This window comes from Rousettus aegyptiacus, unplaced genomic scaffold (genome assembly GCF_014176215.1).
Source record: "Rousettus aegyptiacus isolate mRouAeg1 unplaced genomic scaffold, mRouAeg1.p scaffold_m13_p_14, whole genome shotgun sequence".
Classification (NCBI taxonomy): domain Eukaryota; kingdom Metazoa; phylum Chordata; class Mammalia; order Chiroptera; family Pteropodidae; genus Rousettus; species Rousettus aegyptiacus.
The window spans coordinates 32,576,044-32,604,037 of NW_023416289.1; the positions used below are offsets into that span (position 1 = coordinate 32,576,044).

The 27,994-nt window shown below is 54.1% G+C and overlaps 2 protein-coding genes across 4 annotated transcripts; both read left to right on the forward strand.

The window, feature by feature from the left end:
• The first annotated feature begins 811 nt into the window (after nucleotides 1-811).
• Nucleotides 812-9,366, forward strand: SCN1B (sodium voltage-gated channel beta subunit 1). Of its 2 annotated transcripts, none has more exons than XM_016133348.2 (6): nucleotides 812-1,193; nucleotides 2,706-2,872; nucleotides 3,567-3,807; nucleotides 7,928-8,069; nucleotides 8,562-8,633; nucleotides 8,736-9,361. In XM_016133348.2, the coding sequence occupies exons 1-5, from the start codon at nucleotides 1,154-1,156 to the stop codon at nucleotides 8,626-8,628; spliced, it is 657 nt and encodes a 218-aa protein (XP_015988834.1). In that variant the 5' UTR covers nucleotides 812-1,153; the 3' UTR covers nucleotides 8,629-8,633; nucleotides 8,736-9,361. The 2 variants fall into 2 exon arrangements, with proteins under 2 accessions (XP_015988834.1, XP_015988835.1); XM_016133349.2 differs by having other exon boundaries at nucleotides 820-1,193; nucleotides 8,562-8,638; nucleotides 8,736-9,366.
• Nucleotides 9,367-11,142: 1,776 nt separating this feature from the next.
• On the forward strand, nucleotides 11,143-27,778 carry HPN (hepsin). Of its 2 annotated transcripts, none has more exons than XM_036232197.1 (13): nucleotides 11,143-11,621; nucleotides 12,165-12,234; nucleotides 17,434-17,535; nucleotides 17,618-17,659; nucleotides 22,820-22,949; nucleotides 23,022-23,144; nucleotides 23,291-23,331; nucleotides 23,550-23,715; nucleotides 23,815-24,005; nucleotides 26,477-26,572; nucleotides 26,765-26,907; nucleotides 27,057-27,221; nucleotides 27,508-27,778. In XM_036232197.1, exons 2-13 carry the CDS (start codon nucleotides 12,219-12,221, stop codon nucleotides 27,517-27,519), a joined length of 1,227 nt encoding a protein of 408 aa, XP_036088090.1. In that variant the 5' UTR covers nucleotides 11,143-11,621; nucleotides 12,165-12,218; the 3' UTR covers nucleotides 27,520-27,778. The 2 variants fall into 2 exon arrangements, with proteins under 2 accessions (XP_036088090.1, XP_015988833.1); XM_016133347.2 differs by having other exon boundaries at nucleotides 11,152-11,621; nucleotides 27,436-27,778.
• The last annotated feature ends 216 nt before the right edge of the window (nucleotides 27,779-27,994 follow it).

A 27,994-nucleotide genomic window follows, 5' to 3' on the forward strand; every position in this document is an offset into this window, starting at 1 on the left:
AGATGGAGAGGTAGTTTCCCTGGACTGGACAGAGACCTGATGAAGGTGACATTGAAGCCAAGAGCTGCGGGAGGAGCGCTAGTGAGCCCTCTGATCCACCAGAGGGGAAGAGTGGTCCAGGCAGAGGAAGAGTGAGGGCAAAGGTCCCGAGACAGGAATGAGCTTGGTGTTTTGGGCACACACCTGGACAGCCAGCTCCCAGTTAGGGGAGAGAGAGGAGTAGAGGATGACGTCAGAGACAAAGAGGAAAGGGCATCAAGAAGGGCCCTTCTTCTGAAAGATGGCACCCCAACTCCCCAGGGCAGCCTCTCCGGTTTGGATCCAGCCTCTCCTGCTTGGAACAGGTCTGGAGAGTTATCCGTAGCGCTAGCAGGACACCTCCTGAGCGCACTAGGGTTTCTGCACAGTGACCTCCAGGCTCAGATGCCAGGGACCTGAGGGGAAGGTCATTTAGAGGTCCCAGTAAGTCCCCCTGGATTCCATGAGGGTGATCTCTACAATTTGAAGTCTGAAGCTCTGTCCCCAAACTGTCCTTCCTCTCAGGCCCCTTGTGACTCTAGGAGTCACCTTTCCCAGACTCAGACACAGGGTCCCCCGTGTCTGGAGGGGTCGGATACCCAGACCATGAGCTCATGCCCAGAAGCCGCGGTCCCTGCGCCACCAGGAAGGCCGGTGCAGCGGACGCCTCCCGTCCGCTGCGGCAAAAGCTGGGCGGCCGCGCCCTCCCCCCGCGGTGATTCATCCCGCCCCCTCCCTCTCCCTCCTCCCTCCCGGGCCGCCGCCGCCGCTGCCGCCGCCGCCGCTGCAGTGCGCAGAAGAGCGCGGCCGGCTCCGGAGAGCCCGAGCGGTAGGGGGCCGGGGCCGGGGCATCTGGCGGATGCGTCCGGCTGCGTGCGGCAGCGCAGCAGCCCGAGCAGCGGCGGCCGCCGGCGCGGCGGGGATGCCCGGACTCCGGGCCCCGGGGCTGGGCCCCCGGCGGTAACCGGAGCGGGGGGGCCGCGCCCCCCCTCCTCCCCCCTCGCCGGTCCCAGAGCCGCAGCTGCTGCGCCCGCGCGCTCCCGGGGACATTCTAACCGCCGCCGGGTCCCGCCGCCTCTCTCCCCGTTATAATAGCGGCGGCCCGGGAGCGGGGCGCAGCGTGCGCAGCGCAGTCATGGAGACACTGCTGGCCTTCGTGGTCGGCGCGGCGCTAGGTGAGTGTGCTGGGGGCGCGCGACAGGGGGCACAGCGGGGCACTGCGGAGCGGCGGGTTTGCGCTCGGGACTTCGGAGAGTGGGGCGGGGGCTGCCCGCGCCCATCCCCCAGCCCTGTTGCGTCCTTTAAGAAGTTGTGCGCGCGGGACTGAGGGGAGGCGGTGGAGGTGCGGGTGGGCCAGAGGCGGGGGGACCCGGCTGGCACAGCTTCGCGTCTGCGGGCGCCCAGCCGGGGGCGAGGAAATGCGGAGTCAGCTGCTCTCTGAGCCCTGCGGGCTGCAATGTGACACCCACAGCCGTAGCGGGGGGCGGGGAGAGGGGAGGTAAGGCGGCGCCCGCAGACTGGGACGAGAGAGAGAGAGACCGAGGGACACGGAGAGATGGTGACTGGTAGGGAGAGACGCAGAACCCGGATTACTCCTGAGTGCTCCGCTGGGAGACTGTGGAGATGGAGTGAAGGTGGAGACAGATGGGAGAGACGCAGAGTTTGCCAGAGAGATTGAGGAGAGAGTAAATCTGAGCTGCGGAGAGAGAAAAACTTGAGAGAGGGCAGAAAGAGAGAAACTGGTAGACAAAGGGAGAAATGGAGTTTAAAAAGAGACAGGGAAAGGTGGAGAGAGACGGGGAGAGGGTGTTTGAGCCTGAGAAGAGGACAAAAGGTGGTGAGATCTTCGGAGAGACTCCAAGGAGGTATAAAGAGGGGGAGACAGAGGCAGAGGTGCTCAGGGAGGAGGGCAGAAGACCCCAGAGTTGGAGCTGGAGCTGGAGAGACACAGCATTGGCCAGTGAGGTCTGGGGAGCAGGAAGGTGGTGGCAGGTAAAAATGTGATGGAGAGACCCAAGGGGACTGGAATCCAGTGAAGGTGCAAAGGCCCTGAGGCGGGAAAGAACTTGGTGAGTTTTGAGAAGCTGATAGGAGGTGGGAGTCTGGGGACAGAGGCAGAAGTTAGAGGGGGGCAGATGACAGAATTTTGTGGGAAGGGAGAGCAGGGATGGAGAGTGGTTCTGCCCCTGTTCCAGTGCCCACCTTGCTGTCCCCCAACCATGTTTCTGGGGCTGGCTGGTTTTGCAGAGCAATAATAGTGAAAATGACTGCCCTTCTAATGCAGCTGGAATTCCAGTCCACAGCGCATATGCTGCAGTACCGCAGACAAGTGGCCTTCTGAAGAAGGGTTACTTGGGTAGTACAGACTTGGAGTTACTGACCACAGCAACAGCCCCATTGGTTATGGGACTTCTGTGTGCTAGCCCCCTGCTGGGGCCTTACCTAACTTACAGAGTTTGCTCTGCAACCTCCAGAAGCAAAGATGATCACTTCCCTCACCATTCGCAGTGGGAAACTGAGGCTCAGAGAAGATGAGTTTCTTGCTCAGGGCACACAGCCAGTGGCAGGGCTGGCTTGGGTCCGGTTCTGTCCATTTGTCATCATTATTGAGGGGAAACAGATTGAAGGCCGACACCCAGCGAGCCTGGCGTGGCCTAGGGTGATGGGTGCCCCTGCTGTCGCCGCAGTGTCCTCGGCCTGGGCGGGCTGTGTGGAAGTGGACTCGGAGACCGAGGCCGTGTACGGCATGACCTTCAAAATTCTGTGCATCTCCTGCAAGCGCCGCAGCGAGACCACCGCCGAGACCTTCACAGAGTGGACCTTCCGTCAGAAGGGCACCGAGGAGTTTGTGAAGGTGCGTGGGCACCCAGCCTGGGTGTGGGAGGGTGGGCATCAGTGTCTGAGTGGGAAGCAGGATTCAAGGGGTTGTTTGTTTTTAATAGTGTGCTATTATTGATGACCTGGATTCAAATTCCAGCTCTATCACTCACTGTCCAGCTGGTGAGCTTGGGCATGTCACTGAGCCTGTCTGAGCCTCAGTTTTCTCCTATATAGAGATGGGATGGTGATGGTCTCTAGCTCATAAGTCTGTGAGTCTTACTTGAGTTGATGCATCTGCCAATGGCACTGGAATTATTTAGTACTGACAAAAATGTCTCCGATGGTTGTCATAGAGGGGGAGCAGAACTTTTTGGACCTTCTTTATACTATGCGCATTTTTAATTATATCTGAAGAAGCATCCTATACTTTTAGGGCCTGCTGGAGAATTGGGGTCCACAGCAGTTGGGTCAAGCTGCCTCTGTGCCTGAATAAGGAATATATCTGGTGGCCTGGGCAGAATTGTGGGGATTGAAGACCAGGAAGGCTGAATAGGGGCTTGGGATGATAAGGAGTGTGTGTGTGTGTGTGTGTGTGTGTGTGTGTTTCAGAACTATGAGTCCATGTGTGTGTCCATCTGTCATTCTGTGTGTCAGGGCAAGGGACAGAATAGAGGTCTAGGTGGGGACATGGGCCTAGGCAGTGACCCCCCCCCACTGGTTGCCCCCAGATCCTGCGCTATGAGAACGAGGTGCTACAGCTGGAGGAGGATGAGCGCTTTGAGGGCCGCGTGGTATGGAATGGCAGCCGGGGCACCAAGGACCTGCAGGACCTGTCCATCTTCATCACCAACGTCACCTACAACCACTCGGGCGACTACGAGTGCCACGTCTACCGTCTGCTCTTTTTCGAGAACTATGAGCACAACACCAGCGTCGTCAAAAAGATCCACCTTGAGGTAGTGGACAAAGGTGAGTAAGGCCCAGCCTGCCCCCTCATCCCTATTGCCCACTGGCAGCCAGATGGAGGGACAGATGGCAGGTAGGGGACAGGCTGGCTCCACTCTGGGGCCAGCCAACTGCCCACGGCAGGCAGCAGAATGAGCAGCGCCTCTTTCCCCAACTCTCGCTCTGGCCTTAATTTCCCTTCAACCCACAGAGTGATAGCAGGCCTCTCCCATGGAAGTTCTGGGTGTGAAATCTCTGCGACCTGTGCTGTGTGACCTCTGGCAGGTGCCTTCCTGTCTCTGAGGTGAAGAGTTGTCCTGTAGGAAGCAGGATAAGAGTGTCTGCCTGTCAGGGGGTTGTTTGAACCATTCCTGTGTTCCAGGGAGGTTGTGAGGATTGAGTGATATGCTGGGTGGCAACTGCTGGTGTGCCTGGCTCACAGCAAGGCCTCAGTACGTGGGGGCGACAGTGGCGGTTCCGCTTGCCAGGTAGCCTGAGCCCCGCCTCCCTCTGTCACAGTAGGGGAAGTGAAATGAGTGTGTCACCTAGAGCAGTGCTCCTCAACTTCTGCTGTGCATACAGCCCCCTGGGAGTCTTGCTAATGCGCAGACCCTGAGTCCGCAGATCTTGGTGGCCCAGAGTTCATGTCTGACAAGCTCTCAAGCGAGGCCAATGCTGCAGATCTGGGACCATGCTGGGCAGTAGGATCTAAGGTGTTTTTGAACTATTTCCTCATTTTGGCTTCAGCTTCCTCAGACCCCTCCTCTGAACCACCTTCCGATGGGAGTACATTGGAATTTTCCAGGTCCTATGGCCCACTGGCTTAGATAGTCAGGGAGCTATCCCAGACCTTGGACCACCAAAGAGCTGTGGCAAGGACATCCCTCAGGGCCCACAGCATGCACACACCATCATGGGCAACGTACACTGTCCTTTCTTTTCTTGAGACAGGCCTCGGTGTTTTACGTGGAGTCCCTCAGTGGACCCTCTACCCACCCTCTGGGCTATCACTCTTACTGCCCCATTTTACAGATGGGGAAGCCCAGGATAAGGGCAATAAGATTACATGGCCACGGTCAATGAGCTGAGACCTGATTTGGAAGGCAATCAAGCCTGTGTGACTGCTGTTTCTGTTCTTGGCATGATTCGCTATCCTCTGCTGGCAGCTGGAGCCCGTGGATTTCTTTTGATAATTAGCATTTTTATGTTTGTTATCAAAGTGATCTAGCAGAATCCAATGCAGATGTCTCTGAGTGACTCTGGTGTAGGACACGAGGCTGGGCGGGTGACCCACACATATAGAGAGAGGATGGAGCCCCACGCATGTGAGTCGGGGGAAAGTGGAGTGGCCCTGACAAAGATGCCTGCGCATACTGTGGCTTAATCAAATTGGTGTCACTTCTGTGTCCCGAATCAGTGCTGAGTTCAGGGGTCGGGAGGCCGTGTGGTCTGGCCTGGCTCAGGCTGTGGCTCTCATCTGCGTGGTGGAGGCTGGGGCTCAGGCACGCCTGCCACCCAGTAGGGCCTCTCTTTTTTTTTACCATTATCTACCATACTGTATTACCTCCCAGAGCCTGTGTCCTGAGAACATGTCATAATGTAGAGCTTCTTATGTCGTCTTTCCAGAGCCTGAGGTTTTGGCATTATCCACCATACTCTAGTGTTCTTTATCTACCGCATTATTTTTAACATTGCCCACTAAACTATAGTATTTCATATTATACTGTGTACTATACTATTTTAACATTACCAGACATACAATAGTATTTTTAGCATTATCCATCATACTATAGTATTTTTAATATTATCCATACTATCATATTTTTACCATGCTAAAATATTTAAAAATATTATCAATCACATTGTAGTATTTTAAAATGTTATTTTTATACTATAGTATTTCCATCACCCACTATACTATAGTATTTTTAACATTACTCATCACACTATAGCATTTCTTTCATTACCCATGACATTGTTATAGTATTAGCATTGTTGGCCATGCCATATTCTTTACTACAGTCCACTGTCTTACTGCACTTTCAACATTACCCACCGGCCTCTATTGCCTCCTAGTAGCTACTGCTAAGAAAGGAACTGAATCAAAGGAGGGGCAGTACGTGTTGGTGATGAGAACTTCACTGGCCTGGCCGAGGTGCAGAGGATAGTAGGAAGCACCTGAGGTCTCCTACCAGGAGTGGGGCCGCCAGACGGGGATAAGAAGGCTAATTCTACTTTGGATGTATTGGCTGAGTGTAAATGAATCAGGGGGCTTTGGCTAGAAACAAATGATCAAGATTTATTTAAGGGTCTTAGGGTTTGCAAGCTGAAACACAACTAGGCAATATACACAGAGTATTTCAAAAAAGAAAGAAAAGCTTAGAGTTTTTGTGGTGAAAAATACATTCTTGAGAAGAATGAGTCCTGCATTCTTAGCCTCTGCATTAATCCAAGATGATAATCTTTCAGGTGTCCAGTGGTCTAGATAATGGATGTTAGTTAGTCTGGACACATGAACATTCTTTCCTAAGTCCATAAGGGGTAATCATAAGATTACATATATGTGTATATATGATCATAACTGGAGAGTTCAAAAGTTTAATTTCCCAGGCAAGTTAAAGAAAAAATAGGATCATATCCTCTGCCTCAACCTCCTTGATTTCAGTAATTTAGCATCTTGACCACAGTGACTATTTAATTTCTTCACCCTTTTCCTCAGATGTACCCAGTTTGAGTGAAGAAAGTCTTGAGGTGAAGCCGTCTCTGAGGCTGGTGAGAAGTCCAGCCTGACGAGGTACAGGCTGGGGCTTTAGACCTAGGGGCCAACTGTGTGGGCAGGCAGGGAAAGCTCTTGGAAGATTTGGAGTTTTGAAGAGAAATCGGAAGTCTCTCAGAAAAGGTGCCTCTGACCCTCTCTGTGACCCCTCTGCCCCAGTTCCTCATTGTCACACGAGGGAATGACAGTCCCACGTCCTGTTGTGTCCGTGCGGGTTGATGGAGACGGTGCTCACTGTATGGCAGCTATCACCAGGTCCTTTTGGTTGTGGAAGCTTTACAGAGCGGATAAGAGCTCGGACCCTGCAGTCAGTTACAGTTGGGGATGAATCCCTGAGTCCAATTCTGGCTGTGAATCTTTGCCCAGTACCTTCCCCTCTCAGGGCTTCAGTATCCTTGTCTGGAGACAGGCTACAGAGCCATGTCCATCACTGTCCTAATCCGACTGGGAGAGCAGGAGACACCAGATTACCTAAATCCATTTGGGCATTGAGTTCCAGGAGCAGGGTTGAGAATTCCGATGATGTGAGCTTTATCCAACATATATCCATCTCATTGTGCTTCCTGAGGTCAGCTGACATGGGAAGCCAGGACTCTATCCTTGGGTTGCTTTGAACAGTCAGGGAGATGGTTCAATAAAAAACTCAGCACAGAGCCTGGCTGAGAGCACGTGTTCACTGCATAAGATGCGTTCATGAGATCTTCTGAGTGAGCAAATGAACGAATGAACGAACGAACGAATGAATGAATGAATGAATGAATAAGGTAAGGAACCCTGTCCCCAGCTCCTCCTGTGGGGAAATATGGGAGAACTATCCAGCCCTGCACCCTCCTCACTTTGAGCCAGAAAGCATTGGCGCCACCTGCATGAGTGAGCAGCAGACAGTGCCCACTGACGGGAGGAAGCCCACGTGGGGACTGGGGAGGATGAGATCCCGGCCAGCCAGAAGGAGGGGCTGGGCATGCAGAGTGTACACCTGCGAAATCCGGCCCAGGATGCCGCGGCGGCCTTCGACTCTGGTCCCCCTGCTAAGTGCGCTCCTGTTACAATTTAAATTTAGGCTCAATGAAAGGAAGCTGACGGTGCAAGAGCCAGTGCTGTGGAAGGATAGAGTGTTTCCGGCAGACAGCCGCTGGCAGCCAGCACTTGTGCATCCAAGCATGTGAGGGATGTTAATTGGCATTTCCTCTTCCTAGCAACCCTGAGAGAAGGCATGAGTATTATCATCCCCATTTGACAGGGGGAATCAAGGCCCAGAGAGGTCGAGCCACTTGCCCAAGCTGGCACTGCAAGCTTGGGGCGCACTCAGGATGTCATGCGTCCTGAGCCTGGCCTTGGCTGCCACTTAACCCTGCCTGGCCCCTACAGCCAACAGAGACATGGCGTCCATTGTGTCTGAGATCATGATGTACGTGCTCATCGTGGTGTTGACCATATGGCTCGTGGCTGAGATGGTTTACTGCTACAAGAAGATTGCTGCTGCCACAGAGGCTGCCGCACAAGAAAACGCGTAAGTGGGGTTGGTGAGAAGCGGGGGGGGGGCACCCCGGACACCCAGGACTTTCCGGGGGGGAGTGTGAGCTGAGTGGGGAGAGGGGGCAAGGTAGCAACCCAGTCCCACCTTCCAGTTGTCCCTGGAGTGGGGCATTCATTGTCAGAGATGGGATGAGGCCGCAGTCAGTCCCGGCCCCTACTTCTCTCGGCATCTAGGATTCAGGCCCAGCACCCTGTCCCCCAAGGATACAAGAGTCAAGGCCCCGGCCCCTTTCTTTTCCAGGACCCAGAAGTTTGAGCCCCCAGGCCCCTCCTGCCTCTGGCTCAGGACTCAGGCCCCCAGCCTGGACTTCTCTAGGAGTGTCCCTAGGAGTCCAGCCCGCAGCCCCCTCTTTTCTCTAACTCATGAGCCCTGTGTCCCTGGGGCAGAGACCACAACCCTTCTTAGTCTCCTGGGTGTGGGCCAGACTTATAATGGGGACTGTCCCCCTGGCTTTTGCCCCCACAGCTCGGAATACCTGGCCATCACCTCAGAAAGCAAAGAGAATTGTACAGGTGTCCAAGTGGCCGAATAGCCTCGGTAAGGTGGGTCGGTAAGGTGGGTCGGTGGGCGGGGGCTGGTGGGCCTGGGAGAGCGTTAGCTCACTAGATCCCTGATCCCCTGTCTCTCCTTCACCTTTAGGCTCTGGGCTCCGCCTCAAGGAAGAGCCAGCCCTAATGGGGAACACCCAGGCACAGCCTGCCCCCAGTGGGGGTTGGCCATTCCTGGGCCCCCACAGCCTCAGAGTCCTGCCAGCGGAGCCGCCAGGGTGGGAGAGGGCAGGGGGCTTGGCTCGCACCCCTAATCCAGCCTTCTTTCTCCTGCCCTATTGCCCACCCTTGCTATGCATGATGGGTAAAGCAATACCGCCGCTGCCCCTACCCCTGCTTCTGCTGCCTGTTTGGGAGGGGGTACGGTGAGGTAGGGCAGCGGCTCCGCACCCCTCCTTCTTGCTGATTTGCACACTGGCCGCTTCAGACACGCACTATTGGGGCCCAGCCTTTCCCTGCCCAGCAGGGGTTGCGATAGGCCGGAACAGTTTGGGGCAGGGGGTTCTGGGGCCCACTCCAACCCTCAGCGACATTTCCCCTCCTGCTTCCTCTGGCTGGACCTGGGGTCCCCTCTCTTGTGATGCACTCTTGCCCGGCCCAACCCCACCCTCTCTCACCAGCCTTGGATTGTGGCCACTTAGAAAGGGGCCCGTTCAGCCTCGTCTCTCTCTTTACATGAGTAGTTTTGTTCATGAAATAAAGATTCTTGGACTTGAATTATATTCTCTCTTGTGAGCCCAGTCTCCCTCTACACCCACCCCCAAATCCAAGAGCTTCAGTTTTCCTGGGGACCAGCCCTCACAGGCAGGCAGTGGGGCCTCTGTGCACACATTCAGGATAAGGATGGGTAAGGAATGGAAAGGGCCAGCATCTCAGACTCAGTGCCTGCCTGAGGATCCAGCAGGCACAGCCACTTAGTACTTGCTTGATTCATGTGGAATTGGGGGGGGGGGGTCATTAGCGCAGCTGGGACCATAAATGGGAGGGAGGCCAGGAGGGAGCCAAGGAGGCAGCCTGGGAAGGGGGGTGTGTCTGTGGAGAAATAAGCAAGATGGCAGTTGGCATGGGGTTTGCTGTGTTCCAGGCTAGCAGTGGCGACTGAGCGTAAATGAATCAGGAGGCTTTGTTAAAATTAAAAACAGCAAAGTCTTATTCAAGGGTCTTGAGGTTTGCAAACCAGAAACACTACCAGGTAACACCCAGGGTGTTCCAAAGAAAAGAGAAAAATTGAGTTCTTATAGTAAAAAGTACATTCTTGAGAAAAAAGAAGTCGTCTTACATTCTTAGCTTCTGGATTGATCCAGGATAGTGATCTTCCAGATGTCGGGGGTCTGGATACGTGAACATTCTTTCCTAAGTTTTTCAGAGAGTTATCTATAGCAGGGGTCCCCGAACCCCGAGGCCTCGGACTGGTGATCTGTTAGGAACCAGGCCGCACAGCAGGAGGTAGGCAGCAGGTGGGCGAGCACCACATCATCGGGATTTGCAGCCGCTCCCCAGCACCAGCATCCCCGCCTCAGCTCCACCTCAGATCATCGGGCATTAGATTCTCGTAGGAGCATCAGTCCCTGGTGCCAAAAAAGGTTGGGGACCGCTGATCTATAGGATTTGTCTAGATCTCCAGTTCGAAAGTTTAAGTTCCCAGGCTGGTTAAAACAGGAATAGAACTGTCTCCTCATACCTCAGCCTACTTGATTCTGGTAATTTAGCAGCTTGTCTATAGTGACTCCAATTTATTTCTTCATTCTTCCTCCGTAGTATGAGTCTCTCTGGAGTGATGGGAGTTGGAGACAGGGAAGAAGAGAGAGGAACATGAATAGGGAGAGAAGGAACGAGAGACTGTGGGCTGGGTAGTACCAAGTCTACACAGGCGTGGGAGGCTGTGGCTCTGAGTGGAGGGGGTATATGGGTGAGCAGGTGGGTTGGATTGTGTGGGGACAGCCTATCTGGTGTGAGCAGCTATGGTCTGTGTTTATGTGGTTGTCCACAGGCAGGTGTCCGATGATGACCCTTGTGTGTCTGGGTGTTTATTTGGCCCTGGGATGTGACGTGGATCACTCTTGACCGCTGGTGGGACAGTGTGTATCTGCCTCTGGACACTTCCGGCCACTTGGCTTAGGCCTCAGCACTCAGTGCTGCCTTTTCCGGGCCAAGCCCCCTTCCCCCTATCTAGGTCTTTCCTGGCTCCAGAGGTCACTGCTGCAGGCGGCAGAGAGGCTGCCAAAGCAAACCAGCCCCCGTGACTTGTAGGAAAGCAGCTGGGGGGAGGGGGCTGGGTAGAGTGAGCTGGGCAGGGTGAAGCAGATGTGGGCTGGGCTGGGGACATGGGAAGGGGCAGAGGCTGAAGGAAGAGCTAGGGCGGGGGAGGGACTGGGGGAGGGGTACGGGGCGGGGCCTGGGACTGGGGCTGGGGCCAGGACAGGGACTACCTTGTTCAGGAGCTGGACAAGGGGGAAGCGGTGCTGGAAGAGGCCGGGCGGACAGGAACAGAGTCAGGTGTGAGCTGGGGCAGAGTGGGGCCTGGGCAGGAGGCAGAAGTGGCAGGGGCAGGGTGGGCTTGGGGCAGTTGCGGCTCTCTGATTGCCTCTAATACCTATCCCCATCCTTTAGTCCTGTAAGCACCCCCAGGCTTCTCTTTCTCCCCAAACCCCTGGTCTTCAGGCCAAGCCTGTCTGTGCTCCCACCTGGCACACCTGGGCCCACCTCCCAGCCCCTGCAAACCCTGCCCCAACTGCCAGGTGGCCTCCGGTGCTGCCAGTCCTTTTGCTCGGCCCCTCCCCGCCCCTATCCCCGCCTCCGGCCCAGCCCCCTCCTCCTCAGGTGAGGCAGCCAGGCCTAGCAGGCCCCACGCCGCGCGCTGCTGCCTCTCCCTCCCTGCCGCCTCTGCTGAGGGGCCACCATGCTCCTGCCTCGGCCTGGAGACTGACCCTCAACCGGCACCATCTCTCAGCTCCGGCCCCACCTGCAGGACCCCAGGGTAAGGATCAGGGCCCTCAATTCCAGACCCCAGGACATGGGTCTTCCCACCCCACCCAACCGAATGCATGCCTCCCAACAGAGAGACTCCCAGGGTCCCCAAGAGCCGGCTCTCTGACTTCTCTCTAAGGACTTAAGGAGTTCCAGATCCCTGGAACTCCTCCTCCCTCAGACCCAGGAATCTGGGCCCCTACACTCCTCCTCTCTCATACCAAGGAGTCTGGGCCCCCAAACCCTCTTTCCCCAGGACCCAGGAATTGAGGCCCCTGTTCTCTGCTCCCTTGGACCCAGGAGTTCAGACCTTCAGTCTCCTCCACTTCGGGCCCAGGCATGGGAGCCCCCAGTCCTATGATCCAAGTGTCCCCCTGGCCACTGGTCAGACACTGACCCCATCCTTGAACCCAGCCCGATCTGCATCCGTGATCACGGCGTGCTCTGGCCAGGGCCCAGTTCCTCCGGCCTCCCTGGATGGGCGCCTGGGACTGGGGGCACCGGGCTGGGCTGGGCTCCCCCAGGCCCTGCCTCCCTGTCCATCTCCCCACAGGCCCTGCCCCGGCCCAGGAGGTCAGCCGGGGAATCATTAACAAGAGGCCGTGACATGGCGGAGAAGGAGGGTGAGTCCCCTTTTCCCTGAGCCCTGACTTTGGCTCTGTCTGGTGCTCCTCCCTCTGTGCTCTCTTCCCAGCCCTCTGTCCCCTCAGAGCCCCCTCTCTCTGGCACCCATCCTGGGCCCATCCCCAGGCCCTTCTGAAGCCTTCTCCACCTGATTAACTGTTAACCAGATTTTCCATGGGGCTGTGCTACCACCTGCTGCCCTGCTACCCAATATGACCTTCCTTGTTCCTTGCCTCAGTTTCCCCTCACCCCCTAGAGGTTCCTCAGCTGACCCTGGACCTCTCTTCTGCTTGAGCTTATGGTGGGGAGACCAGCTGTCATGGTTAAGGACACAGACTCTGGAGTCAAACACACTGGCCTGCATTTGAATCTGCTTCCCCACCACTTCTTGGCTATGTGATTTTATGCAAGTGACATCATTTGTCTGGGTTTCAATTCCCCCCTGGGTCAAGCATGGATCCTAATGCTACCTGCCTACCTACATGAGGCTGTTGGGAGCAGGGACACCAGCAGGGGTCTTGGCACATCAGATGTATGCCTTGAACCTTGGAGTCCTAGGACTCAAGACCCCCACCCATTCCAGACATTCCTCGCACCTTCTGGCATTGTGGGCAAAAGAGCAGAGGGAAGACTTTGGACTTGGCTGGACGGATGGAGAGGAGAGAAAGAAGGGAAAAACCACTCCAGGATGACAGGGGCGAAGCCACTGCAGAGGGGCTGGCACTCAAGGACTCTTGGCAGCCCCTAGCCAGGGCTCCCTGTAGCCTGGATCCCTCTCAACCTCTTCCACACTTGGGAGTCAGCTGGAGGGGCCCAGGATGGCAGGCCTTTCTTTCCCACCCTCTGCAGCTGGGCTGACTCCCTCTCTTCATTTTGGAATCAGGCTCACTGGGTTCGGTCCTAGTCGGTGGCCCTTTCTAGTTACAAGGCCCTGAGCAAACAGCTTACCCCCTCTGGGCCTTGGTTTCTTCATCTGTAAAATGGGGATGGTACTAGTGCACACTAGTACCTCACTGGTACTAGTACCAGTACTCACTGGTGTGAGGATTTAAATGCAGGAAGCGCTGTGTGTGTCACCTGACATGACCAGCGTGGATCACTGGCCTCCTAGGGTCTCAGCACAGCTAGCCTCTCAGACCCCCGACCATTCAGCTCTGGCCCAGAGTGCAGCCAGGCTCCCAATGGCTCAGGAGAAGGTCCTACGCCCTTGCTGAATAGGGCGACAGTAGCATCCCATGCTGTTGGAGAATTCCTACCTGGAGCCGACTAGAGAGAGTCACCAGGGTTGGGGCCTATGGGTGAATGAGCTAGAGAAGAAAAATAGAGCATGCTAGAAAGGATGGCCAGAGACAGGTCTGGATGTAGAGAGAACTGAGGCAGAGCAGACTCCAGTGCATCCTCAGGCAGCCTGTCCCAGTCTTGGAGGGGAGTCCGGCTGCTGGGGCTGGAGGCGTGGTCAAACCTGCACACAGGGGAGGAGGTGGTCCAACCTGAACACAGATGCTGAAAGGTTCTGGTGCTGCGTGTACCTGCTGGGTGACCCAGGGTAGCTGGCTGCACCGCTCCGGGCCTCCTTTCCTTATCAGTAAGCCGGAGATGATGAACAGTCGCAAGGATTTAAGGAAACTGCAGGACAGGGTTTGGACAGGGTTATGAGTTGCTGTGCGATTTGAGAGCCATCGCCGCTGCACTGGCTGCTCGCGTTTGTGTTACCATCAGGGGCTGAAGTAGGCCCAAGGTGAGGGAGGGCTGTGGTGCTCCCTGGGGACTTAGACTTGGAGGAGGTGATATCTCAGTTGACACTCAGGATGAGGAGAATAGGCAGGGCATGCCAGGCCGAGGGAAGAGGCTAGCTAAATGCTGGGAATGGAGCCGGGAGGGTGGTGAGGTGTGCGAGCTGGACCAGGCTCTGTTCGGACTTTTTTTGGTGAGGGGCAGGATGCTGCCTTGGCAGTGCTGGGTCTTTTTACGAGATGGCCCTGGGGGTTATTCTTTGTTTCTGTTTTCTAACTTCTGTTTTCTAGTTCTGTGATTTTGGGTGCTTTTTGGAAACTCTCTCAGAAGTCTGATAATGACCCATATGGCTGCCTGGGACTTGGCAGCCCCAAATTTTTAACAGCCATGCTTATATCCCAGAGGGGCTGGCACTACAGAGCTGAGGGCCTTAGACTCTGTCCTAGGGGACACTGGGGAGTTGTGGAGGGTTCTAGGGACAGAAGGAACAGGTTGGGTTTAATATTTAGGAAGAGCCCCAGGCTTCTGTGCAGAGGCTGGACCAGAGGGGGAGCCTGAGCCAGGGGTTGGATGAGGCTGGGGGCAGGGAAGGAGAGGATGGCAGGAGACATGCAGGAGGCCTGCAGGCTGTGGAGCTGGCAGGTTCTTAAGGAGAGAGGTGTCTTGGAGAGGAGGGACAGTCCTGAGAATGAGGGCCTCTGAGATGGTACCGGGAAATGTGGAGGGCCAGCGGAGGCCAGTATGGGGGCCTGGGGAATGTGAAGGGCCCAGGGGATTTTAGGGGGAGGCATCTAAGAGGCTGCAGGACCCCTGATCTGGCACTAAGAAGAGTCTAGGCCTTGGGACAGAGAAGGGAAACTGAGGTTGTGGAGGTAGGTGAGAAAGACTTGGAACTGGGGAAGCTTGAAGGGGAGGAGGCGTGGCCCACCCTATGAACTCCAGATTTCAGGGAGTGAATAGAAGGTCAGGAGATGGAGAAGGCACTGTCAGAGAAGTGGAAGGAAAGTCAGGTGCCTGTGGTGTTTCAGAAGCCAAATGAGGGAAGTTGGAATTGGGTCTGAGGAGGACCGAGACACAGAGCCATCAGTTGAATGGTTTTAGAGACAAGGAGCCAGAGATGTCACTTGTGAGGGTTTTATAGCCAAATGGGGGCAGAAGAACTGTCCTGTGAGAAGACAAGGATAGCTAGGTGCTCCTGGAAGGGCAGGGAGCACAGCCTCTGGGAGAAGTTGACAGGGTGGGGGTGGGTGGGGGAGCTGGCTTACCAATCGCAAAGGCCCTATTGCTCCTGAGGAATCATGACCGGAATGGTCCTCTCACAGAGTGAAGATGCTTCCTGCCCCACTATAGGCACCTGTTCTGAGATTGTTTGAAATGGCCTGAACCAAAGGGCATGGAAGGAGGTTCTTCCTCTCCCCAAGGGGACATGGAGTGGCAATGTTTCCTGCTCCAGCAGACATACTGGAGTCTCTAGGCTGGCCCCTGAGTGGCAGAGCACATTTGAAAATAAAGGAACCAGGACCAGCCTGATGGTTCAAGGAGCCAAGTCCTCCCACTAGAACCAGGAAGATGGCTGGTATAGAGTTGGAGAGTAGGCCTGAGAGGCACTCTTGAGACAGGGAGGCTCAGCCAGCTGGGGCTGGGCCAGTGGGCCTCTTTGGAGGGAGGGAGTGTTCTCTCATGCCTTCAGGGGAACTGCTGGATTCTCAAATTCTTAAGACACCCAGACAATGGCCATCTCACAAAGGCCCTGGTCTACTCTTCACTCTGTTCCTGGAGTTTGCCTGGTGCATGCCAGGCCCAGCTGAAAGATTTTAGGAGCCTTTTCCTTTTGGTCGTCCTGAAATCCCTAACAAAGGGGTTGACTTTTAATCCCCAGCACCTCTGTTGCACTGGGAATAATATCCTTCTTCTCGGGCTGCCAGGCCTCCCTAACTGGCCCCCACCTTGGTCCCACTGCCTTCCCCAAGCTCATTTCATCCCGGTCACATCAGCGATCTCTCTTGCCCTCTAACAGACCATGCTCATTTTTGCCTGTGCTGTTCCCTCTGCCCACAATGCTCTTCCTTGAGGGCTTTGCATGACTGGCCTCACCCTTCATGTCTCAACTCGAAAGTCACTTCTTAGGGAGGCCCTCCCGGAGCACCTACAGGAGCCACTTGCTGCCCCCAACCTGCATTATTTTCTTCATAGACTTTGCCACCACCTGGAAATTATGTTTTTTGACCTGTTGACTTCTCCCCCTCACCTTACACACATGAGAATGTGAACCCCATGAGAGCCAGCATCTCATCCATCTGTTTTGGGATGTGAGCCTAGATGAGAGCCTAGAATGGTGCCAGGAACACAGCAGATGCTCAACAGAACAATCAATCAATAAGGCTCCATTTTACCCATGAGAAGAGAGGCCCAGAGAGGTGAAAGGAGTTGCCCAGGACCACACAGCTTTAATGATTTCAAAGCATTTGTGGAGAACTTGCTATATTCTGGGGACTACAGCACAGGGAGGGATAGTGTGGCTTAGTGGTTATACATCTGGGCTCCAGCGCCAAATCAGCACTGCCTCTTCCTGGCTAAGTCACTTCGGGCATGTGACTCTCTTCTCTGAGCTTCAGTTTCTTCTATCTGAAAAATGGGAGTCATGAGTGAGGTAAGCACTGAATAAGTTAAGGCATTTAGAGAAGTACTTGGCGCATAGTAAGCATCTGATAAGAGTTTGGCTATTATTGTTATTATTTAAAAGAACTTTAAAGTGTTCTTTTTAGAGGTTAGTGCTAGGTGGGTGCCCATGAAATAGATGAGGAAGCTGAGGCTTAAAGAGGTGATGTTACCTGCCAAGGGTATCAGCTAAGAGGGGGAAAGGCCGGTATTTTTAAGGCAAGCTGGCAAATTTCCAAACTTAGGTTCTCAACCTCCAGGGGCAAAGCTGCCCTTGGAACTGGGTCCTAGGGAGAGGTCTGGTTTTGGGGGTTACCTAGGGACAGAGAGTCTAGAACAGCAAAGAGAAATGAGGCCCTGAGGAAATGCCAAACAGCAGGAAAGGGAGCTGCCGGAGGGTAAAGATCAGGGGTCACAGCTTCCAAGAGGCTCCAAGAACCTCTGGGAATGTTAGCAGAAGTGAGAGAGCCAAGAAGAGACGGCCCGAGGTGATGAGGGAGCCACAGAAGCAGTGTCATTGGGGAGGAGAAATCCTCTAAGTGCTAGGAGTGCAGGCGGGGAAGGTGGCAGCTGTCCCAGCCACGCCCCTTCCCAGCTGGAACCCTTAGGGACCTGGGCACCTGGTTGTCCTTGGAGCAGGGGAAAAACAACCCTGCCAACTGATCTGCTTGAGGAAACTGGGACCAGGGCATGGCAGGCTCAGGCATGCTGTTAGCTCTGGGGGTAGGGCAGAGCTGGCCCTGTGCACAGACCCTGCCCTGACGAGGACAGGCCTGGCAGTGGTCCCAGCATGGTGTCTGTTGCAGGTGGCCGGACTGTGCCATGCTGCTCTGGACCCAAGGTGGCAGCTCTCACTGCGGGAACCCTGCTGCTCCTGACTGGCATCGGGGCAGCGTCCTGGGCCATCGGTGAGAGGGGTTCCCTGTGCCTCTACCCTCCCCGGTCCCCATGGCCCCAGTGTGCCTGCCCTTATCTCCGTCTCCTTTGCAGTGACTGTTCTACTCAGGAGTGATCAGGAGCCGCTGTATATGGGTGAGTAAAGCAGACTGGGACCCTCTGGGAAGCCCTACAGGAAACCTGTACCTGTGGGAGCTCAACAGAAGAATTTTGAATGAATGCATGAACGCACAAAGAAATGCTAGTAACAGAGCACTCCTGTTGAGTGCCTGCTCAGGACCCAGCGCTGTCCTAAGCACTTGTCTAACTCAATGTTTTTTAGACTTTAAATGTGATGCATCATAAAATTAAATTAGTGAGTTGGAAACCACATTTTTAAAAATAATGAATAGATTAGATTAGAAAATAGTTGAGTGCATCTCTCTCAGTAAGAAAAACACTTGTTAATCTTTTGTTTTGGTTTTATGAGGGTGGGACTGTCATTCTCTCCCTTTTAGAGATGGACACTGAGGCTCCGAGCAACAGGATGGTTTGCCCCAGAAAACGGAAGTTCAGGGCCACATCATAGTGGAAAACTATGTTTCTTACTACAGGGCGCAGACAAAACATATCTGAGAGGTGCTGTATGAAGCCAGTAAACCCTTCTAGCTCCCCTAGGAGGCAGCTCCGCTTGTCCCCATCCACAGATGTGGAAAGTGAGGACCAGAGAGGACACATAGCTGGTCACTGATGAGGCCAGGAATGGCCCTTAGACTTGCCTGGTAGAGATGTGTCTGCGGCAGAAGGAATGGCCATGTCGATACATAGGCACAGAAGCCCACTGTGGAATGAATGAATGAATTGCCCCACGTGCCATCCTGTCGCACAGGGCAGCAGGAAGGAAGGGAGGTATATTTTTCACTCCCTCGATCCTCATCTAGTTCCACAAAGGACTCAGCTCACATTAAGAGAAGAAATGAAAATCCACGCAAGGAAAGCCAGCATCAGTGTGAGTCTCCGCAGCCGGCACCTGCCATTTCCACGTACCAGGCACAGGCCTTGGGCTTTACATTCAATCCTCGCAACAGCCCATTTTAATATGGGGACACCGAGGTGCAGAAAGGCCAAGAGACTTGCTGCAGGTCACAGAGCTAGTGAGTGGCAGGTCTGGGATCTGAACCAGGCAGCCTGGATCCAGCTCTTGTGCAGACCTACTAACCGCTCCTGTTTCTCAAGAAACAGCCAGATGAGGTGCCAGGGTGAGGGCTCGCATATTCCTGGGCCCTGTCTACCGTCTTTGCACAGTAGCTTTGTGGAGCTGTAGCTATTACCGTCACCCTTGTTTTGCATGTGGGGGAAACTGAGGCCCAGCAAAATGAACTGACTTGTTCAAGACCACATGTCGCATAAGTGGCAGGGCGGGGGGATCATTCCCCTGCTGAAAGCCCCTCCATGGCTCCCCACTGCCACTGAGCTAGAATTCCAACAGCTCACAGGCTTTTAGGGGGCGGGCCCTCTCTGCTCTCACCTCATACATGCTCCTGGCTTTAAGGACCCTCCTGGCACCACAGCCTTTGTCTACCCACCTCTTTCCAGCTCACACCTAGAAGCAGGTTTTGGGGTCCTGCAAGTGTCACTGCTGAGCAGTGGGGCCTCACACCAGTCCTGCCCTCTCTGAGTCTTGATGTCCTCATCTGTAAGCTGGGGGTGAGAATTAGAGGACATGATGGTCCACGCAGTGCTTGGCTCTTTAGCCAACTTGCAGGAAGGCCTTGCTCAGGAAAGTTAAAGCCTCACCCGTTAGGCTTTAACTTTCCTGAGCAAGGCCTTCCTGCACCCCCAGACTCCATGCTACCACCCATACCTGTGGTTGTCCCCCTTCCCTTGTTAAAACTCACACAATCAGTGGATTGTTTAGCCCTGGTAAATTTCAGGAGGGCAGGAGCATTTTGTTTTCTGCCTGATCATGTCTTACACATGATAGGGGCTCAGGAAGTCTTTGCTAAGTGAATAAGCATGAAGATAAATTGCCAAGATGAACTAACCTGTCCCAGGCCTCCTGCTAGAAGGCAGGTGGCCAGGCGATGACTCAGACCCAGCGCTGGCCAGCACGGGCACTCTCGCCCTTCAGCTACACTTGGGTTTTTCAAAAGTGTTGGGAAATTGCAAAACAAACAGAACCCCAAACCATGTCCCCACCTCATTTTTCTGGAATAATATATCAGACAATTTGGTAAGCAAACCAGTAACCCAGAACACAACCTGTATTGCTTAAAATAATATAAATGAGAATAAAGAGTTTAAAAGTAAGAAACAGCGACACAAAAGGTGGCTTTAAAAATAAAGGAGGGGGCATTTTATATTCCCTCCCCCTCCCACCTCGCCCAACACATAGCCATAAAATGATAATGTTTTCCTAAAACGTCATACTTGCTGGAAAGCACATCTCTGGAGCACTGAGAAGTCTTTTCAAAATAAGAATTCTTCCCTACCTGAGCTGGTGTCTCAAACCCAAAGCCTTGGTCTTGGAACTGGGGGTTTCGAGCACTGCGGTTCAGAGGCGCCAGGCCCCCCCTGCACCTGCCCCGGGGCGGGGGGCCATGGTAAAAGCAGGTCAGCCGGGGGCTCCTACCCAGGCTGCGCATGAGTATATCTGGGGTGGGGACAAGTAAGGGTCTCTGTGAGACCCACAGAAGGAGTAGGGAGTATGCAGGCCGGTAGGTCTGGGTTCAAATCCTGGTTTTGTTGGTTCTTAGCAGAATGCCCCTGGACAAGTACATCCTTTCTGAGGCTCAGTTTCTCTATCTGTAAGATGAGGCCAGAAATGGTCTCTACCTCCCAGGATGGCTGTGGGATTCGAGGCGCCTCCCAGATATGACACATAGCGTGGGGCTGGCCCACTGACATCCCTGGGAAATGTAGCTGGTGTTGTTACAGTGCTGTTATTGTTTAACCCTCAGGAAGGGAAGTCGCCTGAGAGGCCGTGCAGGGCAGCGTTAAAAGCTTGGAGTTCGGAGTCACTCAGGCCTGAATGCGAATCCTCTCTCTGCCTTTCACTTACTTGGCGATGTTGGGAAAGTCACCTCACCTCTCTGAGCTTTAGCTTCCCCTTCTGGAAAATTGGGATGATCTTTGTGGCCTCAGAAGTTTGGTGAGGACTTGGTCGATGGTGGCAGGGAGAGCATGTAGCATAGCGCAGGCACATAGCTGGTGTTCGATGTAACGGGGTTCTCCCTGGAGGCCCTGCCTCCCCTTCTTCCATTTATGGGGCTGCGGGAAGACCCCTCAGCTCCAGTGGGTCTCGCTGGCTTCCTCCCGAGAGGATGCAAAACTGATTTGGTTTCCCAGAATGTCCTCTCAGAACACCAGCCATGCAGGAGACTCAGGAGAAAAGGACAAGAGGCTCACGCCTGATCTGACCCCCAACCTCCCTTCCCGGCCTTCCCCATCCTGGCCGATGGCAGCTTTATCTTTCTCATGGCTCATACCACACACCATGGAATTGTCCTTGACCCCTTTCTTTTCCTCACACTCATATCCAATCTGTCCGCAAACCCTGTGGGCTCCACTCACAAAATCTGTTCAGAATCTAAACTCTTCTGCTCCTCCACTGGCCCAGCTCCATCCTCTGCCTCCTGGACCTCGCAGCTGCCTCCTCCCTGGTCTCCTGCTCCCGCCCCCGCCCCCACAGTCTGCTCCCCACCAGCTAGAGGGAGCCTGTGAACCCCTGAGGCAGGCCAGGGCCCTCCTGGCTCAGAGCCTCCCTGGGTGTACCTCATTCCAGCTGCGAGCAAAGTCCTAGTGTTGATTCGGTCTGTCTCCTCTTCACTCACTCTGCTCCGGCCCCTCGCTGTTCCTCAGCAGCCTGCCCCCTGCACCACTGCCACCCCCCCCCATGCGCCACCCCCGCCCACTGCCTTGGGATCTTTGCACTTGCAGTTCCCTTGGCCTAGTTCTCTGTTCCCTCACCTACCTTCACAACTCTCTTTCTCACTTCCTTTCGATCTTTGCTTGCTTACCACCTTCTGGGTGAGGCTTTCTCTTCCTGCCTATTGAAAATCGCAACCTCACTGCACTCACCAGCATCCCACCTCAGTTAAGCTTGATTTGTCTCCCTGGCCCCTTCTTTTGTGACACACAATCTATTTTCCTTATTTGCTCCTTTCATTATCCATCTTACCTATTGACCTTTGAGCTACACAGAGCAGGGGTTTTGTCTGATTTGTTCATTGCCTAAGCTAGAGCCCGCACGCATTGAGTGTTTGGTGAATGTTAACAAATACAGCTACGGGCTGCAACCTGGCTTATGTGTGAACAGGGGTCCTCTGGCCACGCGTGGGGAGCATGTGAGGGGCTGAGGCCTCATCAGTTCTCACTACCAGCCCCAGACGTGAGGAACCTCCGTAAGCTTTCTCCAGCCTTTCTGTCTATCTCCACCCTGCCCCTTCTCAGTGTGCGAGGATGTGTTTCGTTGGGTGACTTTTTACTGTCATCTGTCCACCCCCAGATTTTGGCTTAGTGAGGGCTGTTTCAGTTATCTTCATATACCCAGAATCGCCCCTCACAGAACTAGGTATGGAGTATGTGTCTAGTTAACACTTAGTTAATGTTTGTTGAATAAATAAATGAATGTATATTACATCTCAGCTTGGGGAATTGTCATGTACTGTAGTATAGTCAAGGTTCTGACAAGTCCTGCAGAAAAGATAGCTATTCTTTCCTCTTTTTTTTTTTAAAGACTATATTTAAATTTTTTAGCAATCCGATGTATTAGTCAAGGGACTTTAGATGACAAAAGACAAAAGGAAAGTAATGAAACTGGCTAAACAAAAAAAGAAACGATTATCTCACTTAACTGACAATTCTGAGGGGTTCTTCAAGCCTGGCTCCACGAGGGGCTTTAAAACTGTTAATCAGAAATGCCTTGGTTTCTCTTCATGTTGGCTTTTTTTCCCCCCTCAAGGGGGCAGAGATGGGCCCAGAAGATCCAGTCTCACACACCATTCTCTTGGGAGATTGATTTTCAAATGTCTCAGTGAAGTCTCACACTTACAGCCCATGAACAACCAACTTAGGAATCTCAGTGGAAAGAGGCCGTCCCCTGGTTCTCGGCAGGGCCAGCCAAAGTCCCAGCGCCACGTTCCTTGGCCTGAGTTGCGTCCTGTGCCCTTTTGGATGCAATCAAGAGTGTAGGTGACATGGGATGCTCCAGTCAGCTCTGCTGGGACTCGGGACTAGAACCACATGACCAGAGAGCGGGCCAGGAAGGGCTGGGGCAGGAAGGTGCCCCAGGTAGCCTGTTCTGTCCCCCTGCAGTTCAGGTCAGCCCAGTGGACGCTCGGCTCACAGTGTTTGACGAGACAGAGGGGACCTGGCGGCTGCTGTGCTCCTCACGCTCCAACGCCAGGGTGGCAGGACTCAGCTGTGAGGAGATGGGCTTCCTCAGGTATTGGGGTGCCTCGTGGAAGGGTGGCAGTGGGAGAGTGGGAGGAGCAGGCCTGACCCCTGCCCCGCCCAGGGCACTGGCCCACTCGGAGCTGGATGTGCGGACGGCAGGCGCCAACGGCACGTCGGGCTTCTTCTGCGTGGACGAGGGAAGGCTGCCCCACGCCCGGAGGCTGCCGGACGTCATCTCCGTGTGGTGAGGAGGGCTGCGGGTGGGTGGGGACACACCCCCCAGGCCCCATGGCCCCCCAGGCATCCACTCTTCCTCATTGTCCTTCCATCTGTCTGAAGTAGCCTCTCTTTTTGTTTCTCTCTCTGTCTCCTTCGCTGTCTCTCTTACAGTGACTGTCCCAGGGGCCGCTTCCTGGCTCTCATTTGCCAAGGTGAGACCCTGAAACTCAGAACTCGCTTTCTTAGGCCCCCTGGGCAGGACCATGTCCCCTTAGGTCTCCCAAGGATGGGGCTGTGTCCTCTCAGACTCCCTCAGGATGGTCCCGTGTTCTCTCGGACCCATCAGGGCTGGTCACATCCCCTCCCACTCCCCAGAGTAGGGTGTGTTCTCATAGACCCCCAGCTGCCCCTGACTGCCTGTCTCCCACAGACTGTGGCCGCAGGAAGCTGCCTGTAGACCGCATTGTGGGAGGCCAGGACACCAGCCTGGGCAGGTGGCCGTGGCAAGTCAGCCTTCGCTACGATGGAGCGCACCTCTGTGGGGGGTCCCTGCTCTCTGGAGACTGGGTGCTGACAGCTGCCCACTGCTTCCCTGAGTGAGTGACTCCCACGGTGCCGAGGGGGCAGCAGGGAGCAGTGAGGTGGACCGGCTGTGCCCAGGCAGGCTGCCACCCTCCCCTCCTGTTCCCTGGTAGGCGGAACCGGGTCCTGTCTCGATGGCGGGTGTTTGCCGGCGCTGTGGCCCAGACCTCACCCCACGGCCTGCAGCTGGGGGTGCAGGCAGTAATCTACCATGGGGGCTATCTCCCCTTTCGAGACCCCAACAGTGAGGAGAACAGCAATGACATCGCCCTGGTCCACCTCTCCAGCTCCCTGCCCTTCACAGGTAAGTCTGGGGGCCAAGCTTTGGCCTGGGGACTCCAGAGGCCGAGACAGAGGGGGAGGCCGGAGGTCTAAGAGTCCATGATGTTAAAGGAAACGCTCTTGAGAAGGCACAGCTGTGTCCGTCACATTGGAGTGATTGGTGCAGCCCCTTTGGAAAGTTCTGGCGGTTCCTCGAAAAGGGAAACTCCCAGAGGCTGTGCCCAAAGAAATGAAAACACATGTCCACACAGAAACTCGTACACAGACATTCACAACAGCGTTATTCACAACTGTCAAAAGATGGAAACAACTCAGATGTCTAGCTGATACATGGATAAAAATGTGGTCAGTTCACACAATAGAATAATATTTGGCCATAGAAAGGAATGAAGTCCTGATTTATGATATGCAGTAGATGACCCCTGAAAACATTATGCTGAGAAAGAAGTCAGACACAAAAGCCACTATGTGATCCCATGTATGTGGACTGTCCAGGACAGGCACCTCTACAGAGACAGGAAGCAGGTTAGTGGTCGCCGGGGTAGGGGTGGGGTGGGGAGACTGGGAGGTGATAGGTAGAGGACAGAGGGTTTTTCTGGGGGTAATGAAAATGTTCCAAAATTGATTTGTGGTAGTGGATGCATCTTCTGATTGCCCAGCATGCTATTCGATGTCTATCTGTGAACCTATTAAAATCCACTGACTTGGATACCCTAAGTGGGTGAATGGTATGGTACATGAATTATAGCTCAAAAAAAGCTGTTAAGAAAAAAACGAAATGAAACAAAAAACACATTTTAAATATGTGAATGAATCGAAGAGGCGTTGGAAGTTACTCCCGCTGCAGCTCCCCAGCGTATGTCCGTGCTCTCAGCGAGGCTGGCTCCCATGGGTGGGATGCCAGCGCCTCCGACGCTTCTCCAGGCGTGCCTGGTGGGCTGAGAGCAGGCCTGGGGCTTCAGCTTTCAGCAGGCTAGTGTAATAATAACAATAAAAATCATGGTGATAATGATAACAAAGTCATAATGGTGATGATGATGAGCCTCCAGCAGGCAGCAGTCTGATAATAATAATGAAATAATCTAGTAAAATAATGTCATAGTGATGAGAGTCATGAAGACCAGCACTCGCCCAGCTCTTCCTCTTCCCAGCACATGCTCATTTATTTCTCACTGCAGCCCAGCCCGGGAGGGTGGGTCCTTTTATGATCCCGTTTCCCACAGAGGACAGGTTCCAGCATAGAGAACGTAAATAATGCCTCAAATTCTCAAAACTGGCAAATGGCAGAGATTCGAGCCCAGACCACCTGGTGCTGGAATCTGTGCCTGTAACTCCCAGGTCATGCTGCCAGGGAAAACGGCCATTTCATGGTTTGCATTATACTCAATTTTTTAGTTATTTTCTTTTTAATGATTCATGATACTGGTTTTACTGCTTTTCCGTTTAAGAAAGTGACTTTTTTTTGGTTTTGTTTTTTAAACAAAACAAAGCCTTCTCTTTAGTGAAAAGAGTGAGGGGTTAACAGCACTGAGGTAAGGAAGTGTCCGTGGGCCACAGCGAGCTGGGAGCGGCTTGGGTTTGAGACACACGGCTGCTGGGGTAACCGCTTTGGGGGCAGATGCAGAAACTTGCCAGTGTGTGATCTCAGACACAGGCCTTCACTTCTCTCTCTGTTCCCCTCATCTGTAAAAGGTCTTCCTAGGGTTAGTGAAATGATTAAAAGGGCTGATATGAGCAAAGAGCTTAGAGGGATGCCTGCACGCAGCGAGCCTTCGGTAATGCCAGCAGTCACTGCTATCGTCATTGTTTATGACTGTTACTAGTTACGTGAGCATTTCCTATGAGCCAGGCATGCTGCTCAACACTTCACCAATTTCTCTCTGCAACCTCTGGGGGAAACAATTATTCTTTCCATTTCGCGCCTGAGAGCTCTGAGGCTCAGGCAGGCGAAGTCAGCAGCAGGCAGTGGGCAGGGCTTCCAGAACTGTTACGTGGGTTGTGCACTGCACAAGGACGTCACATCACAGGGTCACCATTCTCACTGTAGCAGGTGTAGACCGGTGTATTTATCATGATTTTCTGAGGCAGATGTCAAGTGTCTTAGGATAGGGGTGCCTTTTTTCTATTTCCCACAAAGGCATCCTCAAGGCAGGGTGTGGTAGCCCCATGGGCCATGGTTAAGGCTTGGCAACTGGGCCAACCTCGGTTCGAATTATGGTTCTGCCACTGACTTATTGTGAGACTTTGGAAAAGTGACTTGGCATCATTTCCCCCTCTATAAAATGGGGTAATAATCTCCCTCCCTCCCTGGGTTGATGGGAGATTAAAGGAAGTGACACAGGAAGGCCCCTAATACATAGTGAGCCCTCAGTAGATGGCAACTTCTACTGTGGTTTTATAAAAGAACAGAGGAAAGACTGTGCTGGGGACAGGGAGGCAGCTGGACGAAGGTTGGTATGGGGCGGGGCTGGAACAGCATCGTCTCTCTCACAGAATACATCCAGCCCGTGTGCCTCCCAGCGGCTGCCCAGGCCCTGGTGGATGGCAAGATCTGTACAGTGACTGGCTGGGGCAACACACAGTACTACGGTGAGTCCTGTCCTCTGCCTGGGAAGCCACTGTTAGGGAGACTGACCCAGGCTGGTGAAGGGGAGTCTGGTGGGTCGAGTGCCTGTTTTGGCCCTGGGTGTAGGGTCACTGGGGAGCCTGGGATGGGCACTACGAGGGAAGGAGGGTGTGCATGCTCCCCAGCTCTGGCCAGCCTTGCCCACACACCCCTAGGCCAACAGGCTGGGGTACTCCAGGAGGCCCGAGTACCCATAATCAGCAATGATGTCTGCAACGGCCCTGACTTCTACGGGAACCAGATCAAGCCCAAGATGTTCTGTGCTGGCTACCCTGAAGGTGGCATTGATGCCTGCCAGGTGAGGGACTGTAGGGGACAGCCACTTGTCCAGGGATGGAGACAAAGGACAGTTGGTGGTTGGGCTCCCTATCTCAGGGCCAGAGGGCTGTGACTACAGCCCACGGCCATGTGAGAGGGCCTCAGCAAGGCCTCCCCTTCCCCCACCAGGGCGACAGTGGTGGCCCCTTCGTGTGTGAGGACAGCATCTCTCGGACACCACGTTGGCGACTGTGCGGCATCGTGAGCTGGGGCACTGGTTGCGCCCTGGCCCAGAAGCCAGGTGTCTACACCAAAGTTGGTGACTTCAGGGAGTGGATCTTCCAGGCCATAAAGGTGAAAGTTGGGCTTAGATAGAGCCAGAGGGTGGGATTGTCTGGGACTCTCATGGAGAAAGGGAGGAGGGGTTTTCCGAAGGCCTGTGCTTAGGCCTAGAAGAGGCACCCTATGGAACAGGTGGGTTTCAGAGGCCTTCCGGGGAGCGGAGGTTAGCAGTGGGACTTTAGGGAAATCTCTCAGACCTCGGAAGCCCCCAATTGTCTTTCCCCAGACTCACTCCGAAGTCAGCGGCATAGTGACTCAGCTCTGACCTGTGACTTCTCCTTCCTGTGCACGCCTCCAGGGCCCAAGTTGATCTAGGTGGCCCCTGCCTCACATGGTGGAGTCTACCCTGGCCCTGGGATGGGACATTTTTCTTCTCAAGCCTGGTCCAAGGATACCCTCCCTCCAGGGTCCTCTTTTCCACAGTGGCGGGCCCACTCAGCCCTGGGACCACCTGAGCCTCACCTTCCTGACCCCCATGTAAATATTGTTCTGCCATCTGGGGACCCCAACTTGGATGCCCCTGATGACAGGCTGCTCTTTAAATAATAAAGATGGTTTTGATTAATGTGGCCTCTGAGTTTGCAAATGTAAGCAGCAATGAGGACATTTCTGGGGGAGGGAAAAGAGGAATTAGGGCCTGGAACCAATCAAGCAGGGACCGTGATCCTCTAAGTTTCACTGGCTTATGAGAAAAGATTTTAATTGGTTCACTTAACTGGAAATGGCCTGTAGCATCTGGCTTTAGATACTGCTGGATCCAGCTGCTCAAATATTTTTCATTAGGA

Bases quoted from the DNA above. Each gene is read 5' to 3' on its own strand.
- SCN1B (XM_016133348.2), top strand. From the start codon at position 1,154: ATGGAGACACTGCTGGCCTTCGTGGTCGGCGCGGCGCTAG. The intron at 2,873-3,566 runs GTGCGTGGGCAC...GGTTGCCCCCAG, and splicing joins GCACCGAGGAGTTTGTGAAG to ATCCTGCGCTATGAGAACGA. The intron at 8,070-8,561 runs GTAAGTGGGGTT...TTGCCCCCACAG, and splicing joins GCTGCCGCACAAGAAAACGC to CTCGGAATACCTGGCCATCA.
- HPN (XM_016133347.2), top strand. The intron at 26,573-26,764 runs GTGAGTCCTGTC...ACACACCCCTAG, and splicing joins GGGCAACACACAGTACTACG to GCCAACAGGCTGGGGTACTC. The intron at 26,908-27,056 runs GTGAGGGACTGT...TTCCCCCACCAG, and splicing joins GTGGCATTGATGCCTGCCAG to GGCGACAGTGGTGGCCCCTT.